Consider the following 18680-nt stretch of genomic DNA (forward strand, 5'->3'; position numbering starts at 1 on the left):
TGATCAATTATCCTACGGCCTTACACTGTTCCCCCGGGTCCTGGTATACAGCTCTACTGTCAAATGATTGACACACTTGAACCCCAGCATCCATATTCTGGATCAACATTGGCTATTTTTGGCAATGGGATTTGGTGAAGACAGTAAAAAGGTGACCCAGGAACAGAGCCAACTCTGGGCCAGTCTACAACTTAACAAGTCTAGAGAGGCTATAAATGTTAAACCGCTCTCCACACCACCAAGAACCTAGCCTGGTAAATCAGGGATCTGCTTGTAATTCCGACGTATTAGTCCGACAACGTGGCTTTGCGTGCGGTTAGGGTTAGGGACAAGGTTAGAACCAACCCGCCGTCGGAATAATGACATTGACCCGGCCGGTAGATCATCCTGGTGATTAGCAGACAATAGTTTACCAGGCTGCCAAGAACCATAACTGTAACGACTACTATACATTATAAAAACACATTGTTTTTAACAACTCAAGAGTCTACACACCACAACTACATTATAATGACAACGACAGGCAGTGGTGAATGATTTCATTGGGATTACTTTCAGAACGTTTTGACGGACGGTACAAACACTATTGGCTGCCAATCAGAATCCACTTGATTTTACAGGGAGTCGGCCACGTTCAACATGTTTGTTAATGTTTACACAACTTTATCGACGGTTCAACAATGTGGATGCTTTATGGTTATAGTTACGGTTGTGGTAATAGTATAGCACAGCCCTTAACCACACCACTAAACCCAATAGACTTTGTTGACCGGTATCCCCCAGGAGTCTAAACCAAAATCTTTGAAAATAGCTGATCTACAAGTTTGCGAGAATCGTGGCACATTGTGAGCTTGTAGATGGGCTATTTTCACCGTATTATTGTATTGCAGAGAATATGGACACTAGGTTCATGTGGTTAACTAAACATTTGTTATGGAGGGGGAAGATCGTTGTAGATGCTCTACAAGGGCCCAGCGCCATAACTTTGGGTCCAGTGTAGTCAATGTGAGTTAAAGGTCAAGCACTAACACAAGTTTGGCTTCATACCACTTTTTTCTGGAAAGGCTGAAAGAAGTCATTCAAGCATTTCCTCCATGATGTGTCACTTGATATTCCGTCATAACATTTAACTCAGAGTTGCAGAGTTACAAACAGTTACATTAATAACACTGCAGATTTGACTAAGCAACCGCTTTCCATAAGATGCAGCAATTCTAGCATCTAAAATGCTATGCAGACACTATGCAAGGAAAAGGTCTAAAAGGGGGTGCTTGTCCACAAACAGTGAATAATTATCTGTAGTCAGAAACACTGTGATCACTACAAATTCCCAAAGACTTTTATCATCCAACAGTTTTTAGGCAAAATAAAGTAATATTATTATTATTTAGTTTTTTCGAGGACAAAGATTTTAACTGATGTCCTGGGTAAAAAGATGTGTTTGTGTTTGTAAATAAACAAAGATGACAAGTCACTTTCTTTGAGTCCATGTGAGTCATCAAAATCAAATCATAGTGCACAATATAGTTATTTTCCACTTTATAAGATAAGATAGAAGAAACAGAGCCGGCCAATCGTGTTCAAGTTCAATATCTGCCAATACCCATTAGCTGACATGGATTTGAGCTTCACCAGGCAGAACCCCGCCTGTGCAGTTTAACCCAAATTCACGAATCTTAGAATGAATACGGCAGAAGGTGTCCTAGAAACGAAGTGGAACATCCTCACACATGAATGGAGACATCAGTGGATGCTAAAATGCCTTCAAGTCATCTATAATACATTCGAAGCGTTGCCTGGCATTTTATTTGTGGGTTAAACTGCACCGAACAAACACTCCCTTCCTCAAGAGACTTATAGCACCCAAGACAAGAAGACACTCTCCTGCTCTGCTCACAGTGGCTGCAGTGATGTTCACAATGCTACGGCTGTACGGTAGGCCTACTGTAGGCCCACTGTAGGCCTTATGTACTGTACCACCAACGCTTCATCATCTCCTGCACAGAATAAAAAGCCATTGGATGCTGCATCTGAGGGCCTTATTCTGCTCTGTCCTAGGCTAGCTCCTCTATTGCTTACAAGGTTATGTGATTAGACCACAGACCACGATAACTCAGAGAGTGTGCTACACATGGAACCAGATTATGGACCCGTCCATTTGTACACTCTCAGAGTTACAGTCCCATAAGGGTCCATTTCCATTTGGTTCCTAATCAGGGATCCCCTGGAACCCCCCCAGGGACCCCTGGGCGTCCCCGGTCCGCACTTTGAGAACTACTGCTGTCCTTTCTTTACATAAGGAAATGGAGCAATGCTAGGGCACAGGATGCAGGGTTTAATTTAAGGACCTGAGACGCAGTCGAGTTATACTAAATTACACCCCCAAGCCAAAATCTCATTGAATGGTAAGAGTCATGGCTTACAGTATATTATTCTAAACCAAACACTTAATCCCTGTTCCAAAAAGGCCAAAAATACCATACCACATTGTCACGTCTTATGCAAAAGTAGATCTGTCATTTCTTTTTTCATGTTTTAGGATTTTGCGTAATAATGAAGACATAATACCCTGTTGAAAGTGGTTAAGTATTACCAAGTGTGACGGCTTGTCTAGTTCAAAACTGAGATAGACATCTTCAGTCACTCAGGTCAGATGCCATTGATCAGGTCTGATTGAATTAGTCTATCGGGGACCACCGGACAAAGAGGCAAACCCCCATTTAGCAACTGTCATACTGTAGGTGGGGAGAAAACAGTGGAGTGAAACCAATTTTCTGAAATAGTTTCTTATATTTAGGCATTTAGGAGCCGTTTTTATCAAGAGCAATTTACAATGAGCAGGGTAACACCTACATAAAATGCAGGAAGACAGTGTAGTGTAGTGCCTCAGTAAACTATAGGATCACAGGTAAACCAAGAACCTAGCATCAGTCAAAAAAACAATATACTATCAGAATTCTGCAATACTCTGATAATAACTAAGTCATTATTATTATGTACATGTCATGTAGGATACCAGGTAAACAATGAGCCCCCTCTCAAAGAGTCCTGGGGGTCGAGGGGGGGGGGGTCTAACTAAACTAATATACATGAGAGCAGTCTGAAATATCTTGACCTTTCGCTAAAATAAATACTAAACTAAGATAACGGACTGTGTGGTTGTTACTTACGATTATATATGCCATGTTGATGAATTGAATACATAGGACCACAATGGAAACAACAAGTCCCACCCAGGACTTTTTTGTGTTATCCTTTTAGCCATAATGTTCTGACTGTACCACGTGCCGTTTACATTTCTGACTAATAAAGTATTCAATCAATCAATTTTGGTGTCCTTGTGATTAGCAGGGTTCTCAACATTGGGTCAGGGGACCACCCAGCGGTCCAAGATGGAACCTTACATGGTGTGTAACTCTGAGAGTGTACAAATGGAACCAAAATGGACATTTGTTTTGTACACTTCCCTCTCAGTTACATTAGCATTTGAGGATTTCACAGTGTAAGTTGGGTCACATGGGGGGGTGTCTGTGGCCTGGCCTGGCCTGGCCTGTCTGTGGACTGGGGATCCACTGCCCAGCTGGCAATGTATGGGACATAGTGCTACTAGGGGGTAGTGTTTATCTCAGATACACCTCTATGGTATAGCTTTATATGTTATTGTTCTGAACATAACAGAGGCAACACGTTTTTTTTTACATTCTTATTTAACACAGCTTGAAGAGCAGGTCTTCTCACCAAGCCAAGCCACAACCACAAGGTGAAGGTCCTGCTACTACGCAGTAAAGGCTCCATAACAAAGAAAGCTTCTCCCAGTAGTGTGGCTGCTGGCTGGCTGCTACTGGTTAAACTGGTTATTGTTTGTTTGCTACTAGAGTAGCTGGAGACAGAACATGTTTACTGGCCAGTGGCACCACTACAAACACACAACATAATATCAAAAACGTATTGTAACGTCACCCTATCTGGCCGTAACTCGCTCCACCGATTGAGCTAGTTTTCTTGGCGCAATGGGGTTGTTGGCCGGACTGGTGAGACGTGGGTATTGGGTTCGATCCCCGTTCGGGGCGCTGCACTGTTCGGTCGCTACACCACAATGGTGTCAGAATTAATAGTGATATTAATTAATAAATTACTAGTTACTACTAGGTCAGTGTGGGTGCAGCAGTCAGGGGTTCCCATTCATCCCAGACCCAGCAGTGTGGTTTACCTGAGCAGGCTGGACAGAGCGTGAGAAGCGGGGGCTCCGTGGCCGCTGTGGGTGTTCGCTCCCCCGCCGGCTCCTCCGGAGCTCCCGCTGCCGCCGCTGGAGCCCGTCGACTGTCGCTTCCCGGACAAGAGCTTCTCCACGGCGGCCAGGTTCCCCGTGCGCGCCGCCTCCAGGAGCTCCTGCTCCTTCCCCATCACGGAATGGGATCCAGAGAAGGGGAGGAAGAGGGGGAGAGGGGTTTGAAGCGTACGGTGGTGGAGGCGGTGAAAGATTCCTTTACGATCCCGTGTTGGAGGCGGAGGAAGGTGGGGAAGCAAAACAAAAGATCCTCCCGGTCCTCCTCCCCGAGTCCCCCGGTCCTACTTGGGGTTTGGACCCCGGCTCGCCAGATGCGTTGTGCGGCAGGATTCCCCTCCAGGCTCCGCTGTCTTGCTCTGGATGGATGGATGGATCGGATGGTGGACGGCGGCGCTCCGCTCCGGGGAAAAGTTTGGCTTCTGTCCGCCAAGCAAGTAACTTCCTCTGGGGCTGGACGCTGGAGCCTCCCGTACCGTCCGTCACTTCCTTCAACAACCCCCCCTGCTCGAAAATAGCAGATCTACAAGCTCACACCGCGTCGCGTTTCGGGCGAGGGGAGGCCTCTATGGTCTCCTGTCCTATCCAAAGCCCCAGTCAGCCCAGTGGTGGAGCTCCACCAACCAACCAGCACACACACACTGACTGATTTACAAGCAGTGTGGATGGGCATAATATAAAGCAACATCGCGGCGGAGCCCACTGGAAAAGTGGAAATTTTGTCTTTATGAACAATTAATTTATATAGTTCTATTTTCTAGTGGTATGAGAAACATATACGTTTACATCGCAAAAGAATACGTGGAAAAAATAAAATAAAAATGTATAGTACATTTCCTTCTTTTTTACAGTCTATGCTATGGTACATTTACATTAGCTTTCTAGAATGAAGAAATGTGTAAACAGAGCTTTGTATTACATTGCAAGCAAATTGCCTATTTAATATTAATTATTTAGTTAAAATATGTAGACATATAGATATACATTGTTTCTTGTTTGTAGTGCTAACATGCTGTTAATTATGTAGTAGTTGGATAATACTAAATTATTGTATATACATTTTTGCTGTTGTCTCTCCAGTGTTAGAAATAAAGTTTTTCCAAAACCGGAAATACTTGTAGGCACACAGGAAGTTCGGGTTCCTTCGCAGTGAATGAAGCTAAGCTTGGCTCGGCTGCTAACGGTTGCTCCTTTTTAACTTTATGTTAAGTTAAGTAGCATCAAAGTTTAAAGTTAGTTCAAAAATAAATATCTTTAAATTTAAATGACTGCCTGACAACTGAAGCGGACCAAAGATATTACTGGTATTTACACTGTAAACTCTTAATATTGTATGAAGTCCTCTGGGGTTGTGTGTGGCTAGCTGTTAGCTTGTTGATTGTTTTGTTTACATTCGTGTTTGTTTATATCCTCTCTAATGCCATAATACAGTCAAAGGAAACATTTGCTAAAAATGCTGCAACTCCACATTACTCTGTACACACCCGTATTTGTTCTGCTGCTAAAATGACGTTATATATGCAGGTTGGTTTTCACACACCAGTTAGTTACTCATGAATTGAATTAACTGAACAGCAGCCTAAATAAATGTGTGTGAAGGAGTGACCGGATTACATTTGGCTTCCAAATGGGTGGAAACTGGAAATATAACAGTTTTTTGTCCTGAAGTCATATTTACTTTCTGTCTAGATACCAATTCTAAATGATATGTACTTGAAATGGAGGACCCTGATGTAAACAAGTCTTAGTGCTTTTTCTGGTTTTATCCTCTTAGCAGTTTTTGAATTGGCCTGTACTTTCGTTGAACTGTACCTATTCTGCAATCTGTTAATACAATTTTCAATAATAATGAGTATGCAAATACGGTACTACTAATTTACTATTCACCTTATCTGTATTCAACTTTAAAAATATTTACATGCTTGTTTTTTGTACCCTCAAGCCTCAACGAATAATGCCCAACATAGAATATTATGTGTAACACTTCATGTCACTTCACTTCTTCAAAAATATGTCCTAATACATAATTGCACAAACACCCTGCACTAGGCCTAGTTAACATTTGAGGCAACGGAAGTACTGCAGGCTTTATGTATTGGTGAGTAACCAGAAACCTCAGGGGGTAGGGGACTCAAAATCAATGAAAAAGAAATACATCTGCGACTGCGAGAGTTTTAGGCTATCAGAGTTACAGACTCTCATTTGGACCCCATGGTGGTCCCCCGGACCAGATGGTAACAAACAGTGAGTGTAGGTAGGTAACATTACTTGCAGCGCAGTGTGGACAGAAGACTGTCTTACACATTTGTCTCTGCTCTGCTCATGTGATGTGACATTGTCTATCAATGTTGAATCATGAATAAACTCCTAAAACACGTTTTAACATGTTGAATATTTCTCCCCTTCAATATTACTAATTTCTATTGTGTTTGATATAGAGGGTATGCGCGTGACATCATCATCATACCCGGAAGTTATGCGGGAATGCCTACTGAGTGGCAAAAACCTACTTTCTGGCCTTGATAGCCCATACATCCAAACAGAAAAGTCCTATTTGATTGCATTAAATGACTGTAAACAACATTAAATTCACTTTGTCAATCACTTTGCCACTCGATCTGCCATTCACTTTATGTATGCGCATACCCTCTATTGTGGGAAATCCCCCTATCACCCCATCACCCCACACACACACACACGCACAAAAAGCCAAAATCCTCTGCAACATTCTTCTGTTGGTATTCATTGAGTTGCTTGGTGGATTGTATTTCATGCACTCTCCCACAGTAATTGTGTTACCTGTGTTGCTCATTCCACAAATGCACGATCCTCACAAGTTGTACCTCTTTGTAAAGGTCAGATTTCCAACGATATAAAATACAAAGCCTTTTGGTATTATTGAAGGGGAGAAATAATGGACCGAAATAACGGTGACTTCTATTTGCGCTGAACAAACACTATGAAATCTCTGTATTGCAGCATTGCAGGGGGAGCCAGAGGGCTGTGGTGATTGATTGATAATGGCAGACCCCGCACGCATCAAACCGGACGACTCGGCATCGGCGACAACTGCATCAACCAGCGAGGAAGCGGTCAAAAAGGAGGCTGCTGAAGATGCACAGGAGGGGGCAGCAAGTGCCACCGACGATGCTAAAGAATCTTCTTCTACTTCAACTCCTCCCAAACAGGAAAATGTGAGTTAAGGTCCTTGCTGCATTTTTCTGATTTTTAGCAGTTTTCCGAAAAACGCGTCCAGTCTGCAAGGACCTTAACTTTTCAATATTTAAGGGGGCACGGTGGCACAGTCTCTAGGGCTGTCGCCTCACAGCTAGAAGGTCCCGAGTTTGATTCCCGCTGGGGGTGTTCTCTCCTCTACTATTAAAGTTGTGTTCCATTCATGCTCTCGGAGTTATGGGGGTTCTTGAGTTTGTGAAACCACTGTGCTACACTAACTAAATGGATCAGAGCCTTCATTAGTATCATTGGTTAGACCTGTAAAGGAAGAGGCTCCTAAAGCCTATTGACTAAATTGAATGCTGGTTTCATATTTAAAATGGTGCTGCCCTTCATGTGAGTGTCTTGGTGCTTGTCATGGTTTGCAGGCGTCTCTGGCTACAGAGGACGAAGAGGAGGGCTCGTCCGCCAAGAAACTCAAATTAGAACCAGAGAAGAAGAAGGAGAAACGCCACAAGGTCGACGAGGATGAAATCCAGAAGATGCAGTGAGTCTGGCATCAGATATATAATCACTGTTGGGTGGAAACCTTGTATGTCAAACTGAAAGGAAATGTAAAAAAGAATACAATTTAGTTATTATTCACTCACAAGATCTTAATACTTTTCCTTGGTTCAATATTGTTTAAACCCGCACAGTGCACACACAACATTCTGGCATCCCTATGTTGGTCATGTTATTATAGGAAGACATTTTAAAAACCCTAACCACCTACCTAACTGGTTCTCAAACTGTAGAATATTTGGGTATTGGGATTTGGCTCTAGACTCTGAGCTGGGAGTGACCACACACACACCTGCTGTGCATCTATGCACACAGGATAAATGAGCCTCCCCACACCCCATAAGACCCACAACGACTGAACTCTTCCCTATTAAACCATCATGTGTTCTGTTCTCATCTAGAGTTCTGGTGTCGTCCTTCTCTGAAGAGCAACTCAATCGCTATGAGATGTACAGACGTTCTGCATTCCCCAAGGCAGCTATTAAGAGGGTAAGACTGTTGACCTGTTATCAAAAGCTTATTGATTTAAACTCATTGCTATAGAATGTTTGTTCAGTAACAGGAGTCATATATATATATATATATATATATACACACACACACACACATAAATGGGTACTCACTCCTGATTGTCTGAATTTGTGTCACCTACCTGAAAATCTATGTTCTGTTTATTAAAGAGCTGGATAGACAGGGAGAATCCTGTTACTGAACAAACTCCATAGCAATGATTACTATCTGAATATAGTGCTTTAACCTTTTTTAACCAAAAAAAATGTATCACGTAAAAATATCACGTACCGTACATTAAAGATTTTTTTAAGATTTGTTTTTGGCTTTTCTGCCTTTATTGATAGTATCAAGTGAAGAGAGACAGGAAAGAGAGAGAGAAGGGGAGAGACATGCAGCAAAGGTCGTCATGAACGGGACGCGACACGCTGTCAGGCCAAAGCCTATATGTGGCATGCGCCTGGACCACTTGGCCAGCGTGTGCCCCAGTCAGCCGATTCGACTGGTATCACCCCATATAATCGGCGAAATCATCTGTTATCAGCACGTTTGAATGGGGCCAGAATGTCCATACTGGCATCCTCACCACATAGCCTGGTCAAGGTTTCCCCCTGGTGGACGTGTCATTTTGGTGCATGATGGAACTAGGAGCTACTAATATATACTATTCTCTGTCTATCAGGACGTAACTCAAACGGCGCTGAGTCGGGTCTGGTGGCCTTCACAACGCTCGGCACGGCGACTCGCTCGGCTAGCGCCTCGCTCGGCGGTGCCTCACGTAGCTCATGGCCACCAGACACGGCGCGCCTCCGTCAGGACATCAGTGATAATGACAATGCTACAATCGCAGATAATGACATACTGAACAGTGAGGATGCCAGTATGGACATTCTGGCCCCATTCAAACGTGCTGATAACGGATGATTTCGCCGATTTATATGGGGTGATACCAGTCGAATGGGGTGCCCCAGTACCGTACATTTTGAATGGGGTATTTTACAATTGCTATCACATGATGCATAAAAAAATACCTTTGTTTTCTAGCTGATCCAGTCCATAACAGGATCATCAGTGTCCCAGAACGTGGTGATTGCCATGTCGGGTATTTCCAAAGTCTTTGCCGGGGAAATCGTGGAGGAAGGTGAGCGCTTACATTTCTGTAACAAACAGTTCTTTGTACAAAAGTAGTGTCTGTTAGATTTAAGTACTGACAAAGATCCTTTCTCTCTCTCTCCTCTGCAGCGCTGGATGTGTGTGAGAAGTGGGGAGAGACCCCTCCTCTTCAGCCCAAACACATGAGAGAGGCGGTGAGGAGACTAAAGAGCCGGGAACAGATCCCCAACACCAAGTTCAAGAACATTATCTTCCACTGAGAAGAACTCTCAGGGATTTGGATCCTAACACCTGATTTATACTGTGTGCCACGCACCGAAAATGACCAATTAATAAGCTGCTTGTTAATTGGCCATTTTTGGTGCACGTGCAACTATGCATAAATCACACTTAAATTGTTGGAACAGTTGGTGCCAGTGACACGAGATGTCGACAACCTCTGGAGACCGTCAGAAACACAGCTCACATGCTGCAGCTGAACAGTGACTGACTCACTGTCACACTATGACAAGTACAAATGCTTGTCTTAACACATTATGTGCCCTTTCATTCTTTCAAAATAGCGATGTGGGTTGCCCACCTGATTTCCCCAAGACGTGTACAGAAGTCCTGGGCACTGCATGGGATCGATTCCTAGGACGTCTGTGGACGTCTTGGGCACATAGTGTTAAGGCCTGATTGCTCTGTGCTAAAAAGGACACCAACCTCTCCTATACTTGTCACAGTGGCAAGTTCAACCTCTTCTACACAGAAGAGAAGGAACAGTGGCCGGAGCCAAGAAGGGTCATGGTCACGAACTGTTCCCGCTGTGTCCCCAAGGACAAGGCCATCAAAAAGCTTAATGTAGTTCAACTTCTACACTGGTCACAGCAGTAATTAAAGCTTCTCTCAAGTCGATTCTGTTTCTCTGTGTGAATTCTCTAATCATCTCTCCTGTGTGAATTTCCCACCTAGAGTACAGACCTTGAGGTGAAGCTTTTTTCCACTCCTTAACAGCAGTAAATCCCCATTCATACTGTGTCACACGAGAGCATAAATTAGACTATAAGCGTCTGTTCTGTGCGATTCCTCTGTATTTTGAGATGAGACCATGTAGCTACTAGTACACCGGCCAGTGCAGCTAGTACACTGCTCAGACACAGCAATGTCTGGGTTCGTTTTAAAAATGCAGTGTCGCTGCTCCACCTTGGGATCGTGTTCTCATGTCTGTAAATATCAAGGTTTTGTCAAAGGTGACTGCAAAATAGAAATTATACTTTTAAGGTCACTTGTTTAATAGCAGATTACCATCTGATTAAAGCAGATTGGTGTATCTTTGTCAGAACATGTTTGGATTTTGTTATGCTATTATTGTGCCTAAACTGAATCTTGATTTGTGTGTTATTAATTAAATGTTTTTGTATGTTTGTGCTGTATCCTAAAGTGCATACTGCTTGAATTGGAACAAAACTAAACTGTATTACAAATTAATGTAGATGTCTCACAGACTCACAACATGCAGGTTGTGCTTTGTCATATTTCTAGCCTCCTGTCTTATTCTTTATCAAAAGGCACCACATGTCTGTCAATTCACGTTTACACTATTAACCGAAAGAAGATACATGTTTAGTCTTATACAAATTGAACAAGTACCATATGATTTATTTGAATCTTTTACTTGTTCAGTTGTGTGCAGAATGTTTTAGTTCTCATGATTATCTATGGCATCCAAACAATGAAAAGTTAGAAAAGTGGTGTTTGTATAAAACTGTATAGGGCTACATTGGATAATGGATGTTTTGTAATCAATCTACAAAGTAACGACTAAAGTGTTCAAATAAGTGGAGCAAAAGTATAAAATCTGCCTCTGAGGTTTAGTGGTGCAGAAGTAAAAGTACTAAAAGTTGGAAATACTCCAGTAAAGTAAGTCATTGTACTGTAAATTAAAGCAAAAACTGCCTAAAACAATCATTCCTACCAGATAAATCAAATGTCTTTAATAGCCTGAAATACATGTATATATTCAGTAAAACCACAGCAATTTTCAGCAACTTTAAGTTTATTTATTTCACCATTTAAAATACTACCATGGTTCACAGAACCCATTTAATATTAGATTGAATGATGTGATGGCAAAAAATACAAAACGCAAAAAGTAATTCTAAAGAAAGAAACAGTGTTGTGTGAAGAGACTTATGCGTTTGCATCATCGAGGAGGAAGATCTCGGAATAAAGGACAAAGGATTTAAAAAAAGAAAATCCTTTGAAGTGATTCACATTATGTCACAAGTGCAAAAAACAAAATTCACGAGGCATACAGCACAAAAACAATCATTTCAATACATGCATCCACTCAATCACAAGAATTCTGCAATGTCATTCACATGAATAGTGAGAACAAGACACCCCCCCCTAGACATGAGTACCCCCCCCCCCCCCCCCTTTCCCCTACATTTACATGGCACCCTGGGTAATGGTTGTTATAGCAACCATGGCCTGCTCTTTGAGTGCCAAGGAACTGTAAAAGCCTCAATACGGTATGACTGTGTTGTGCGCTGCAAACCTTGCATCTCTTGTTTTTGGGGGCAAGTCATTATTAGGCACATTTTTGAAATACAATAGTGAACACAGCAGATCTACAACCTAGTAGATTGGCTGTATGAGTATATAGTGCTTAAATGTTTCGTTTTTTTTAGCTAAACATGACAGAGATGTGTACAGAGAGCTTATTTTTATTGGAGCACTAATTTGTCGCTGCAGAGGTCTGACTATGGATGGAGCTTGAGAAGGGTGAAGCCCGATTTACTATAGTCATGACGGTAATGCAGACCAAAAATAGCCGATCTATAAGCTCACAATAACGTTGTAAGCTTATAGGTCAGATATTATCGTCCTATGATGAAGCTTACTGTAATGAGGCAATATACAATGTGATGGTCATTGATGATCTTACCTCCCTATCCACACCAAGAAGCCAAAACATGGACATCACACAAACACATAGAATCCATTTTGAATGGATGTTTGTTACAGTTACTGTCACCTTGACTGACTGACTGTGAACTTTTAAGTACACATGCAGAGGCAAGCAGACAACAGTAAAAAAGCTGATGTTTGGTAGAGCATTTTTCTTTTCATTCACCCTGGATTATGTAATTCTATCATAAAAACGCCCATTAGAAATGCTCTGTCTGGTGATTTGGGTGAAAATAAAAGAGAAGAAAATTATTATATTGCTTTGATATAGAATCAGAATGCAAAGGTCGCATTTGTTTCTCACAAGGCGACACATGCATATATTTGTTGCAATGAGATACAGTGACACATAACCACCAGAGGTCTCCCATGTACACAGATAAATGGAACACTGCAGTTTCCTAGGTACAAAGCATAGTACATTTCTATAGTAATATTTGGCACCCAATTAGAATGCCTCTCAGACAATCAGAATGTGAGGTACTGTGAACTAACCGTTAAATAATCATACAGGTACAAATTAACGTAGTTTTAAAGACATCTCTCATATAAACTCTTATGTTAATGTTAATGGTCTTATTTTTAAAATATGATATTATTGTCTCCACCAGGCCGAAGGCATGGGGAGAGAGTATGTTTTGCACTCCGTCCGTGTGTGTGTCCGTCCGTGTGTGTGTGTGTGTGTCCGTCCGTGTGTCCTTCCGTCCGTCCGTTACCAGCTAATCTCTGGCACCGTTAACCCGGTCGATGCCAAACTTTGCACACACACTCCCTGGATGCCAACGATGAACCTCTGCCCCACATTTTCCAGAACGGCCTGTTATAGCGCCACCATGAGGCAGCTTTTCACATGTTTTACCTAAAACTGCACCGATCTGCGTGAAACGTTGCATGCACACTCCCTAGAGGCCAAGGACAAACCTTTGACCTGCATTTTCCGCATCTGCCTTTTATAGCGCCACCAGGAGGCCGACTTTTGTAAAACACATTTTTTGATATTACTCCTCCAGATTCTGTCCAAAAATCTCACAAATCGTTACAGAGTATCTCTATGGTCATGTGCTCAAGTCGGATCTGTCCCATATTTCATATTCCATCCTAATTGGCTATAATTGGCTTTCACAGTTTGCAAGATTGCCCCGTTTTGAACAAAAGCCTCAAATCATGAACGCAGCATGCAATTTACGTGAAATCTTTCACACATTTTCCTACTAGCCTGAGGAATATATCCCACCCTTTTCACATTGGCCTGTTATAGCGCCACCAACAGGTTGCTTTTTGCAAAACACATTTTTGGAACAAAATGCCTCATCAAAGGCAAACATGTTTATATTACTCCTAAACATGTTGCCAAACATCTCACACAGTCCTATCCTCCTGGTGGAGACCTGTGCCCAGAAGGGCACTTTTTCTAGTTATTATTATTACTACTACTACACACGGTAGGATACATCCGTTATTGTCTCCGTCCATTCATATGGAATTTGGAGTTTGACCGATGAGTTTCACGAATGTAAAAAAAGAAAAAAAAAGAAAAGAAAATAAATATGACAAGGCAAAAAAGTGGTTCTGTAAATACAGTAACTCAACACAAATAATGTACCTCTTCATGGAATTAGCTGACTTGGAGGATAAATGTGCTCTATACACAATTTTCTGTACCACAGATAAGTTCTAAGTTTGTTTGATATGACTTTAATACACTGCCTGGTAATTTTGATGATATGATGTAACAGAAAAGTATTGACAAATACAAAATAACCTGCAAACAAGCTTACATCCAAAATGAACTACCATAGAAGCTCCCTACAGCCCATGATACAATAAATATAAGCCAGAAATGAGCACATTTAACCACTTGAACGCTATATCCTTGGTTGACCGGGGTCCCCCAGGGAGCTATTCCTGGCCCCTTCCTTTTCACTGTCCTCTACGCAAAATCCCATCGCCGGAAAAAAACGATCTACAAGCTCATATCACAACCCGTCATGTTGTGACGCATATAGGGTTCAAGTGTTTAAAGGGGTAACAGGAAGAGTGGGCACTAAGGAAAAGTGGGCTCCTTCTCCTTTTTATTCTACAATTGCTACAAAACCTGTATATCCAGTCATTTTGGGTATGAACAAGAAGTTGAATGATGCATTTAGGTCTGATGATGATGTACTGTGCATGTTCAAATTTTGAACAAAATAGATAATTTTACATGGAGGTGCCCACTCGTCCTTAGTGCCCACTCTTCGTTAAAAATACCAAGTAATAACACTGACAGCTGGAATACTTCCAACGGTCTTTAAAGCGTCTGTGTCCACCATGGAATTCGTTTTCCCCAGAGCACAGCGTTACGTTTTTTGTTGTTTTCACTTGCCGCGTGTTCAGAGCTATGCTTGAGCAGGACAAATGAGCAGGATGTTCACTTCTGGGATTTGGATCGGCCACTGTTGAAATATGTTGAAGCTATATTTAAAAATATTTTCAACTCTGGGCATTTTGGAGCAATGGTTCTCAAACATTTTAAATTCCAAGGTCTCCCCTCAACTGTGGCAGTATATACAGTAGAACAACGAACCCAGAGGGTCCCTGGAATCCACTTTGAGAAGCACTGTTTTAGATGAGAGCTGGGTAAACGGATGTGTTGGTGAACACACAGACACAGCCTTTCATCATCATCGGCATCGCAGTCTCGGAAGACCATAGATACCTCAAAATACTGTAACTATTGTGTAACCCTTTCTCCATAAACTAGAGATGAAAAGCACATCATCTCCTGTGCATATATGCATGCCTTGTCCTCTACCTAAGTAGAGAGTAAGTCCTCTAAGGAAGAAATGTCTTGTCCTCTAAGAAAGACATGTCTTGTCCCCTAAGAAAGACATGTCCTCTACAGAAGACATGATGAATACACGTCCTCCACACGCATACAGTAAGGTGATGATAGTGAAACAGCAGCTCATAATTCTAATGTACCTTTTTGAAAAGTACCTTCAGACTAAAGGAATAATACTGTACATATTATTTCACACCTATGTAACATTACTCTACAGTACATAGAGACTACAGTACGTATCTAGCTTCACTGTTGTCTTTGTAAACTCAAAGGCTAAGGGGTCCATGTCTGTATAGAAGCCTTTTGAGCTGGCAGTGTGAGTCTACCATGTAGTTAGAGTATGGTAAAGAGCCGTTGCTGCACTCCTCTTCCCACCACCAGAGCATCGCTCTTCAGTGCCCTCGACGGCGACGCCCAGCGTTTTTTGGTGCAGTCAGTGCCCTGGACGCTTCAAGCTGGCAAACAGTCATGTCATCCTCGTGATTGTATTTGACAACCTGGTCAATTACAACCTGGCGTTGAATCGTTACTACAACCATGAGAACAGAAGTTCATGTTTACGTCGTTTCAATTAAGCCGTTTGTGCTAAGTAATAACGCAGGTGACGGGACGTTTGAGCAATGAGCACCACAATGGTTTTTGTTTTTTTGGCATGGTGTTAGAGATGAGCATAAGATTTAAAAAAAACATCGCAAACGAGTTGGGCTCACCCCCTAGTGGTCTGTTTGCAATGAATTTTGTTACTATTGGGTATGCTAAATAACATACTAAAATGTAATGTGTGTCTGGAAAGGCATCATTTTCAACATGGCATCCACGGTGGCTTAAAATGCCTATAAGCTGGGAGCCATCTTGAAAATGATGCCTTTCCAGAAGTTAGATATTGGTCAAAGGTCAAGACCCAAAATAAGTATGAACTAGTTTGGGTCTCCCCGGGGACCCACCCAACTAGTGAAAATAGGCCCCATCTTTCACCGGAAAATATTTGAAAAATGTAAAAGAAAATGCATACTATCATCAGAATATCGACATTGAGGTATTTGGTCAAATATTTTGTGATCACCCAGCCCTATATCATTTATACTTCATCCCCCAACCTTCTCGTTCAACAAAACATAGAAGAAGCATCAATGCAAGTCGAAAGTGTTGTGTGAGGAAGTACAAATGAGCCATTTAGTTCACGTTTTGACATGGTGTGTTTCTAATCTACATAGCTGGAGGAAATAAGGCTCAATACCATGTAACCATTATAGAATAACAACTGTCAGCAGTGGTTTAGATCAGTGGTTCTCAAACCCCCCGCCCCTTGTAGAGCTTGTAGATTGGGGTACAGGCTTTAGTTTAGACATAGTATTGGTCCGACTGTCATTAGATCGACAACCCACCTCAAACCCTAACCAAACCCTAACCGGGAGCAGCGCATGTTCCAGCGCATGTTCGACCGCATGACGCATGTCCGACTGCATGTCCGACCGTTGTTTCCACATGTCGGTCCGTGTGTTAAATCTGCGTGTGCATCCCTGTAGATTGGCACAAAATGTGCCTCTTTCGTATATTATTTGACAATTTGGTTGAGAACCACTGGCTTAGATGAGAATTGCAAAAGTACATGTTCACTCACAACTCTATTACATACAGTAGTAAGGATGTATGTACTCATGTATCTATGTATGATACTCATGTATCTATGAATTAGTTAGTTCAAGTTATTGTAAGTCCACTTTTATAACGTTAAAGGGGATTCCTAGTTGATGTCAGACACTTGAAACAACATTACAAAAATAAATTAAACGGTGCAATTCAACATACATACAGATATACATACAGTAGCCTGGAATCCAGACTGAGGCAATTGTTTCGCTCTGCTTCTCAATCCGTCCTCCCTTTTAGCCTGGTTTCCCAAAGTCACTGGTTACGTAGCCACACCACTGCAGACAATCACTGACAGTCACTGCTGGAAATGTGACTTCAATTTTACATGGGAAGGTTCTGGTCCTGCCCCGCCCACAGACGAATCAGAATCCTCGATGTCTCAGAGTAAAAATAAATAAATAAAAAGTCTGTATTCCAGGCTACCAAACACAAGCTGTGTTCATCGTCTTTTCAAACCAGGCCACGGTCCGGACGGACAGAGGGACACGGACATGTCCAGAGGTCTGCTCCTCCGCCCCGCCATGTCCTCTCAGGCAACCGGGACAGACGGAAGCACAGCGGGAAACAGGAGACATTTTAACGTTCAAAGACAAAAAGCGCACCCTCAGAGAATGAACGTGGGGTCATACTTCCTGACCTCTTGGAGGAGGCGCTCTCTGTCGCTGAGGGCCTGGGAGAGAGCAGTCTGGACTTCACACAGCTGGACCTGGAACCAGATGACCCGCCTGGTTAGTTTAGTATCAAAGGTTAACATGCAATTTAGAATGTTATTTAGACCACTGGTTCCCAAACACTGGGTCGCGGACACAATTTTATGTTTCCTACATTTTGTTTCTAATTATTAGTATTTCAAAACATTTTCAAAAAACAGTTTTTCATTAATTTTGCGTTGTGAGCTTGTAGATCTGCTATTTTCACTCGTTTGGGTCCCAGGCAAATCGAGCTAAGAAGTTTAGGAACCACTGATTTAGACAGATGATACTGTAAGTTAATTTGTTTACATGGCATCCTATAGTTTCTATAGTTTCAATGTACAGATTCATATTTTTTGATACTAGTATATTACTTATAACCTGTTCCAAATTAATCCAATCCACCCACCGAACCCACGTATCCACCTAACGTAACGTTCCTTATTGATAAGACGCCATCACACTCCTCTGGTTGACCCCGCCCTCCTCTGGTCACAAACGCGCCAGTGAAGGGGGTGGGTGGAGAATAAAAAACATCTAGATGTGTTGAGGTGACCACCTCCTTATTTAACATGTGTAGCTGCCTTAAGTCTAAAATAATGCATCTAGATTAACTCTGGATAAAGAGCGTCTGCTAAATGCCTATTTTCAAATGAATCATGTGATGCCACAATAAAGTTGATTCTGATTCACATTTATACATGGTTACGCGTGTAGCACAGCTCTAAAGCCCATCAAAAAACCTGTAGATCGGCAATGTTCTGTGCGCAGCAAAGTATACGGTATCTTGTCCTTAATCAAAACCCAAGACGGTGCTTAGCTTTAGGTAAACGGTGTGTGGAGATCAGATTGTTATCTCAGTGCTGGGTGTAATTACAATCCTTTGGACAGAACACCTGGACACTCGGGT

At 42.2% G+C, this 18680-nt stretch overlaps 3 protein-coding genes across 8 annotated transcripts in view; 1 reads left to right on the plus strand and 2 right to left on the minus strand.

Moving 5' to 3' along the window:
- Positions 1-4762, minus strand: part of LOC306942510 (ankyrin repeat and SAM domain-containing protein 1A) — a gene marked incomplete at its 3' end in the record, with an annotated part of 115021 nt that extends 110259 nt beyond the window's left edge. For all 5 annotated transcript variants that reach the window (XM_079528441.1, XM_079528443.1, XM_079528442.1 and 2 more), the window contains exon 1: positions 4211-4762. In XM_079528441.1, coding sequence (XP_079384567.1) covers positions 4211-4404 — 194 coding nt within the window. In that variant the 5' untranslated portion in view covers positions 4405-4762. The remainder of the gene's footprint in view (positions 1-4210) is intronic.
- Positions 4763-5400: 638 nt separating this feature from the next.
- taf11 (TAF11 RNA polymerase II, TATA box binding protein (TBP)-associated factor) lies at positions 5401-11341 on the plus strand. Of its 2 annotated transcripts, XR_013792311.1 has the most exons (7): positions 5401-5589; positions 7265-7479; positions 7888-8006; positions 8425-8512; positions 9578-9674; positions 9776-10798; positions 10879-11341. XR_013792311.1 is itself a non-coding variant. In XM_079528579.1 (6 exons), the coding sequence occupies exons 2-6, from the start codon at positions 7306-7308 to the stop codon at positions 9904-9906; spliced, it is 609 nt and encodes a 202-aa protein (XP_079384705.1). In that variant the 5' UTR covers positions 5401-5589; positions 7265-7305; the 3' UTR covers positions 9907-11341. The 2 variants fall into 2 exon arrangements, 1 of the variants encoding a protein (XP_079384705.1); XM_079528579.1 differs by having other exon boundaries at positions 9776-11341.
- Positions 11342-14016: 2675 nt separating this feature from the next.
- The window catches only part of bltp3a (bridge-like lipid transfer protein family member 3A), a 55724-nt gene continuing 51060 nt past the window's right edge, over positions 14017-18680 (minus strand). The window contains exon 24 of the mRNA XM_079528428.1: positions 14017-17784. Coding sequence (XP_079384554.1) covers positions 17683-17784 — 102 coding nt within the window. The 3' untranslated portion in view covers positions 14017-17682. The remainder of the gene's footprint in view (positions 17785-18680) is intronic.

This window comes from Electrona antarctica (assembly GCF_951216825.1).
Source record: "Electrona antarctica genome assembly, chromosome: 2".
Taxonomy (NCBI): Eukaryota; Metazoa; Chordata; class Actinopteri; order Myctophiformes; family Myctophidae; genus Electrona; species Electrona antarctica.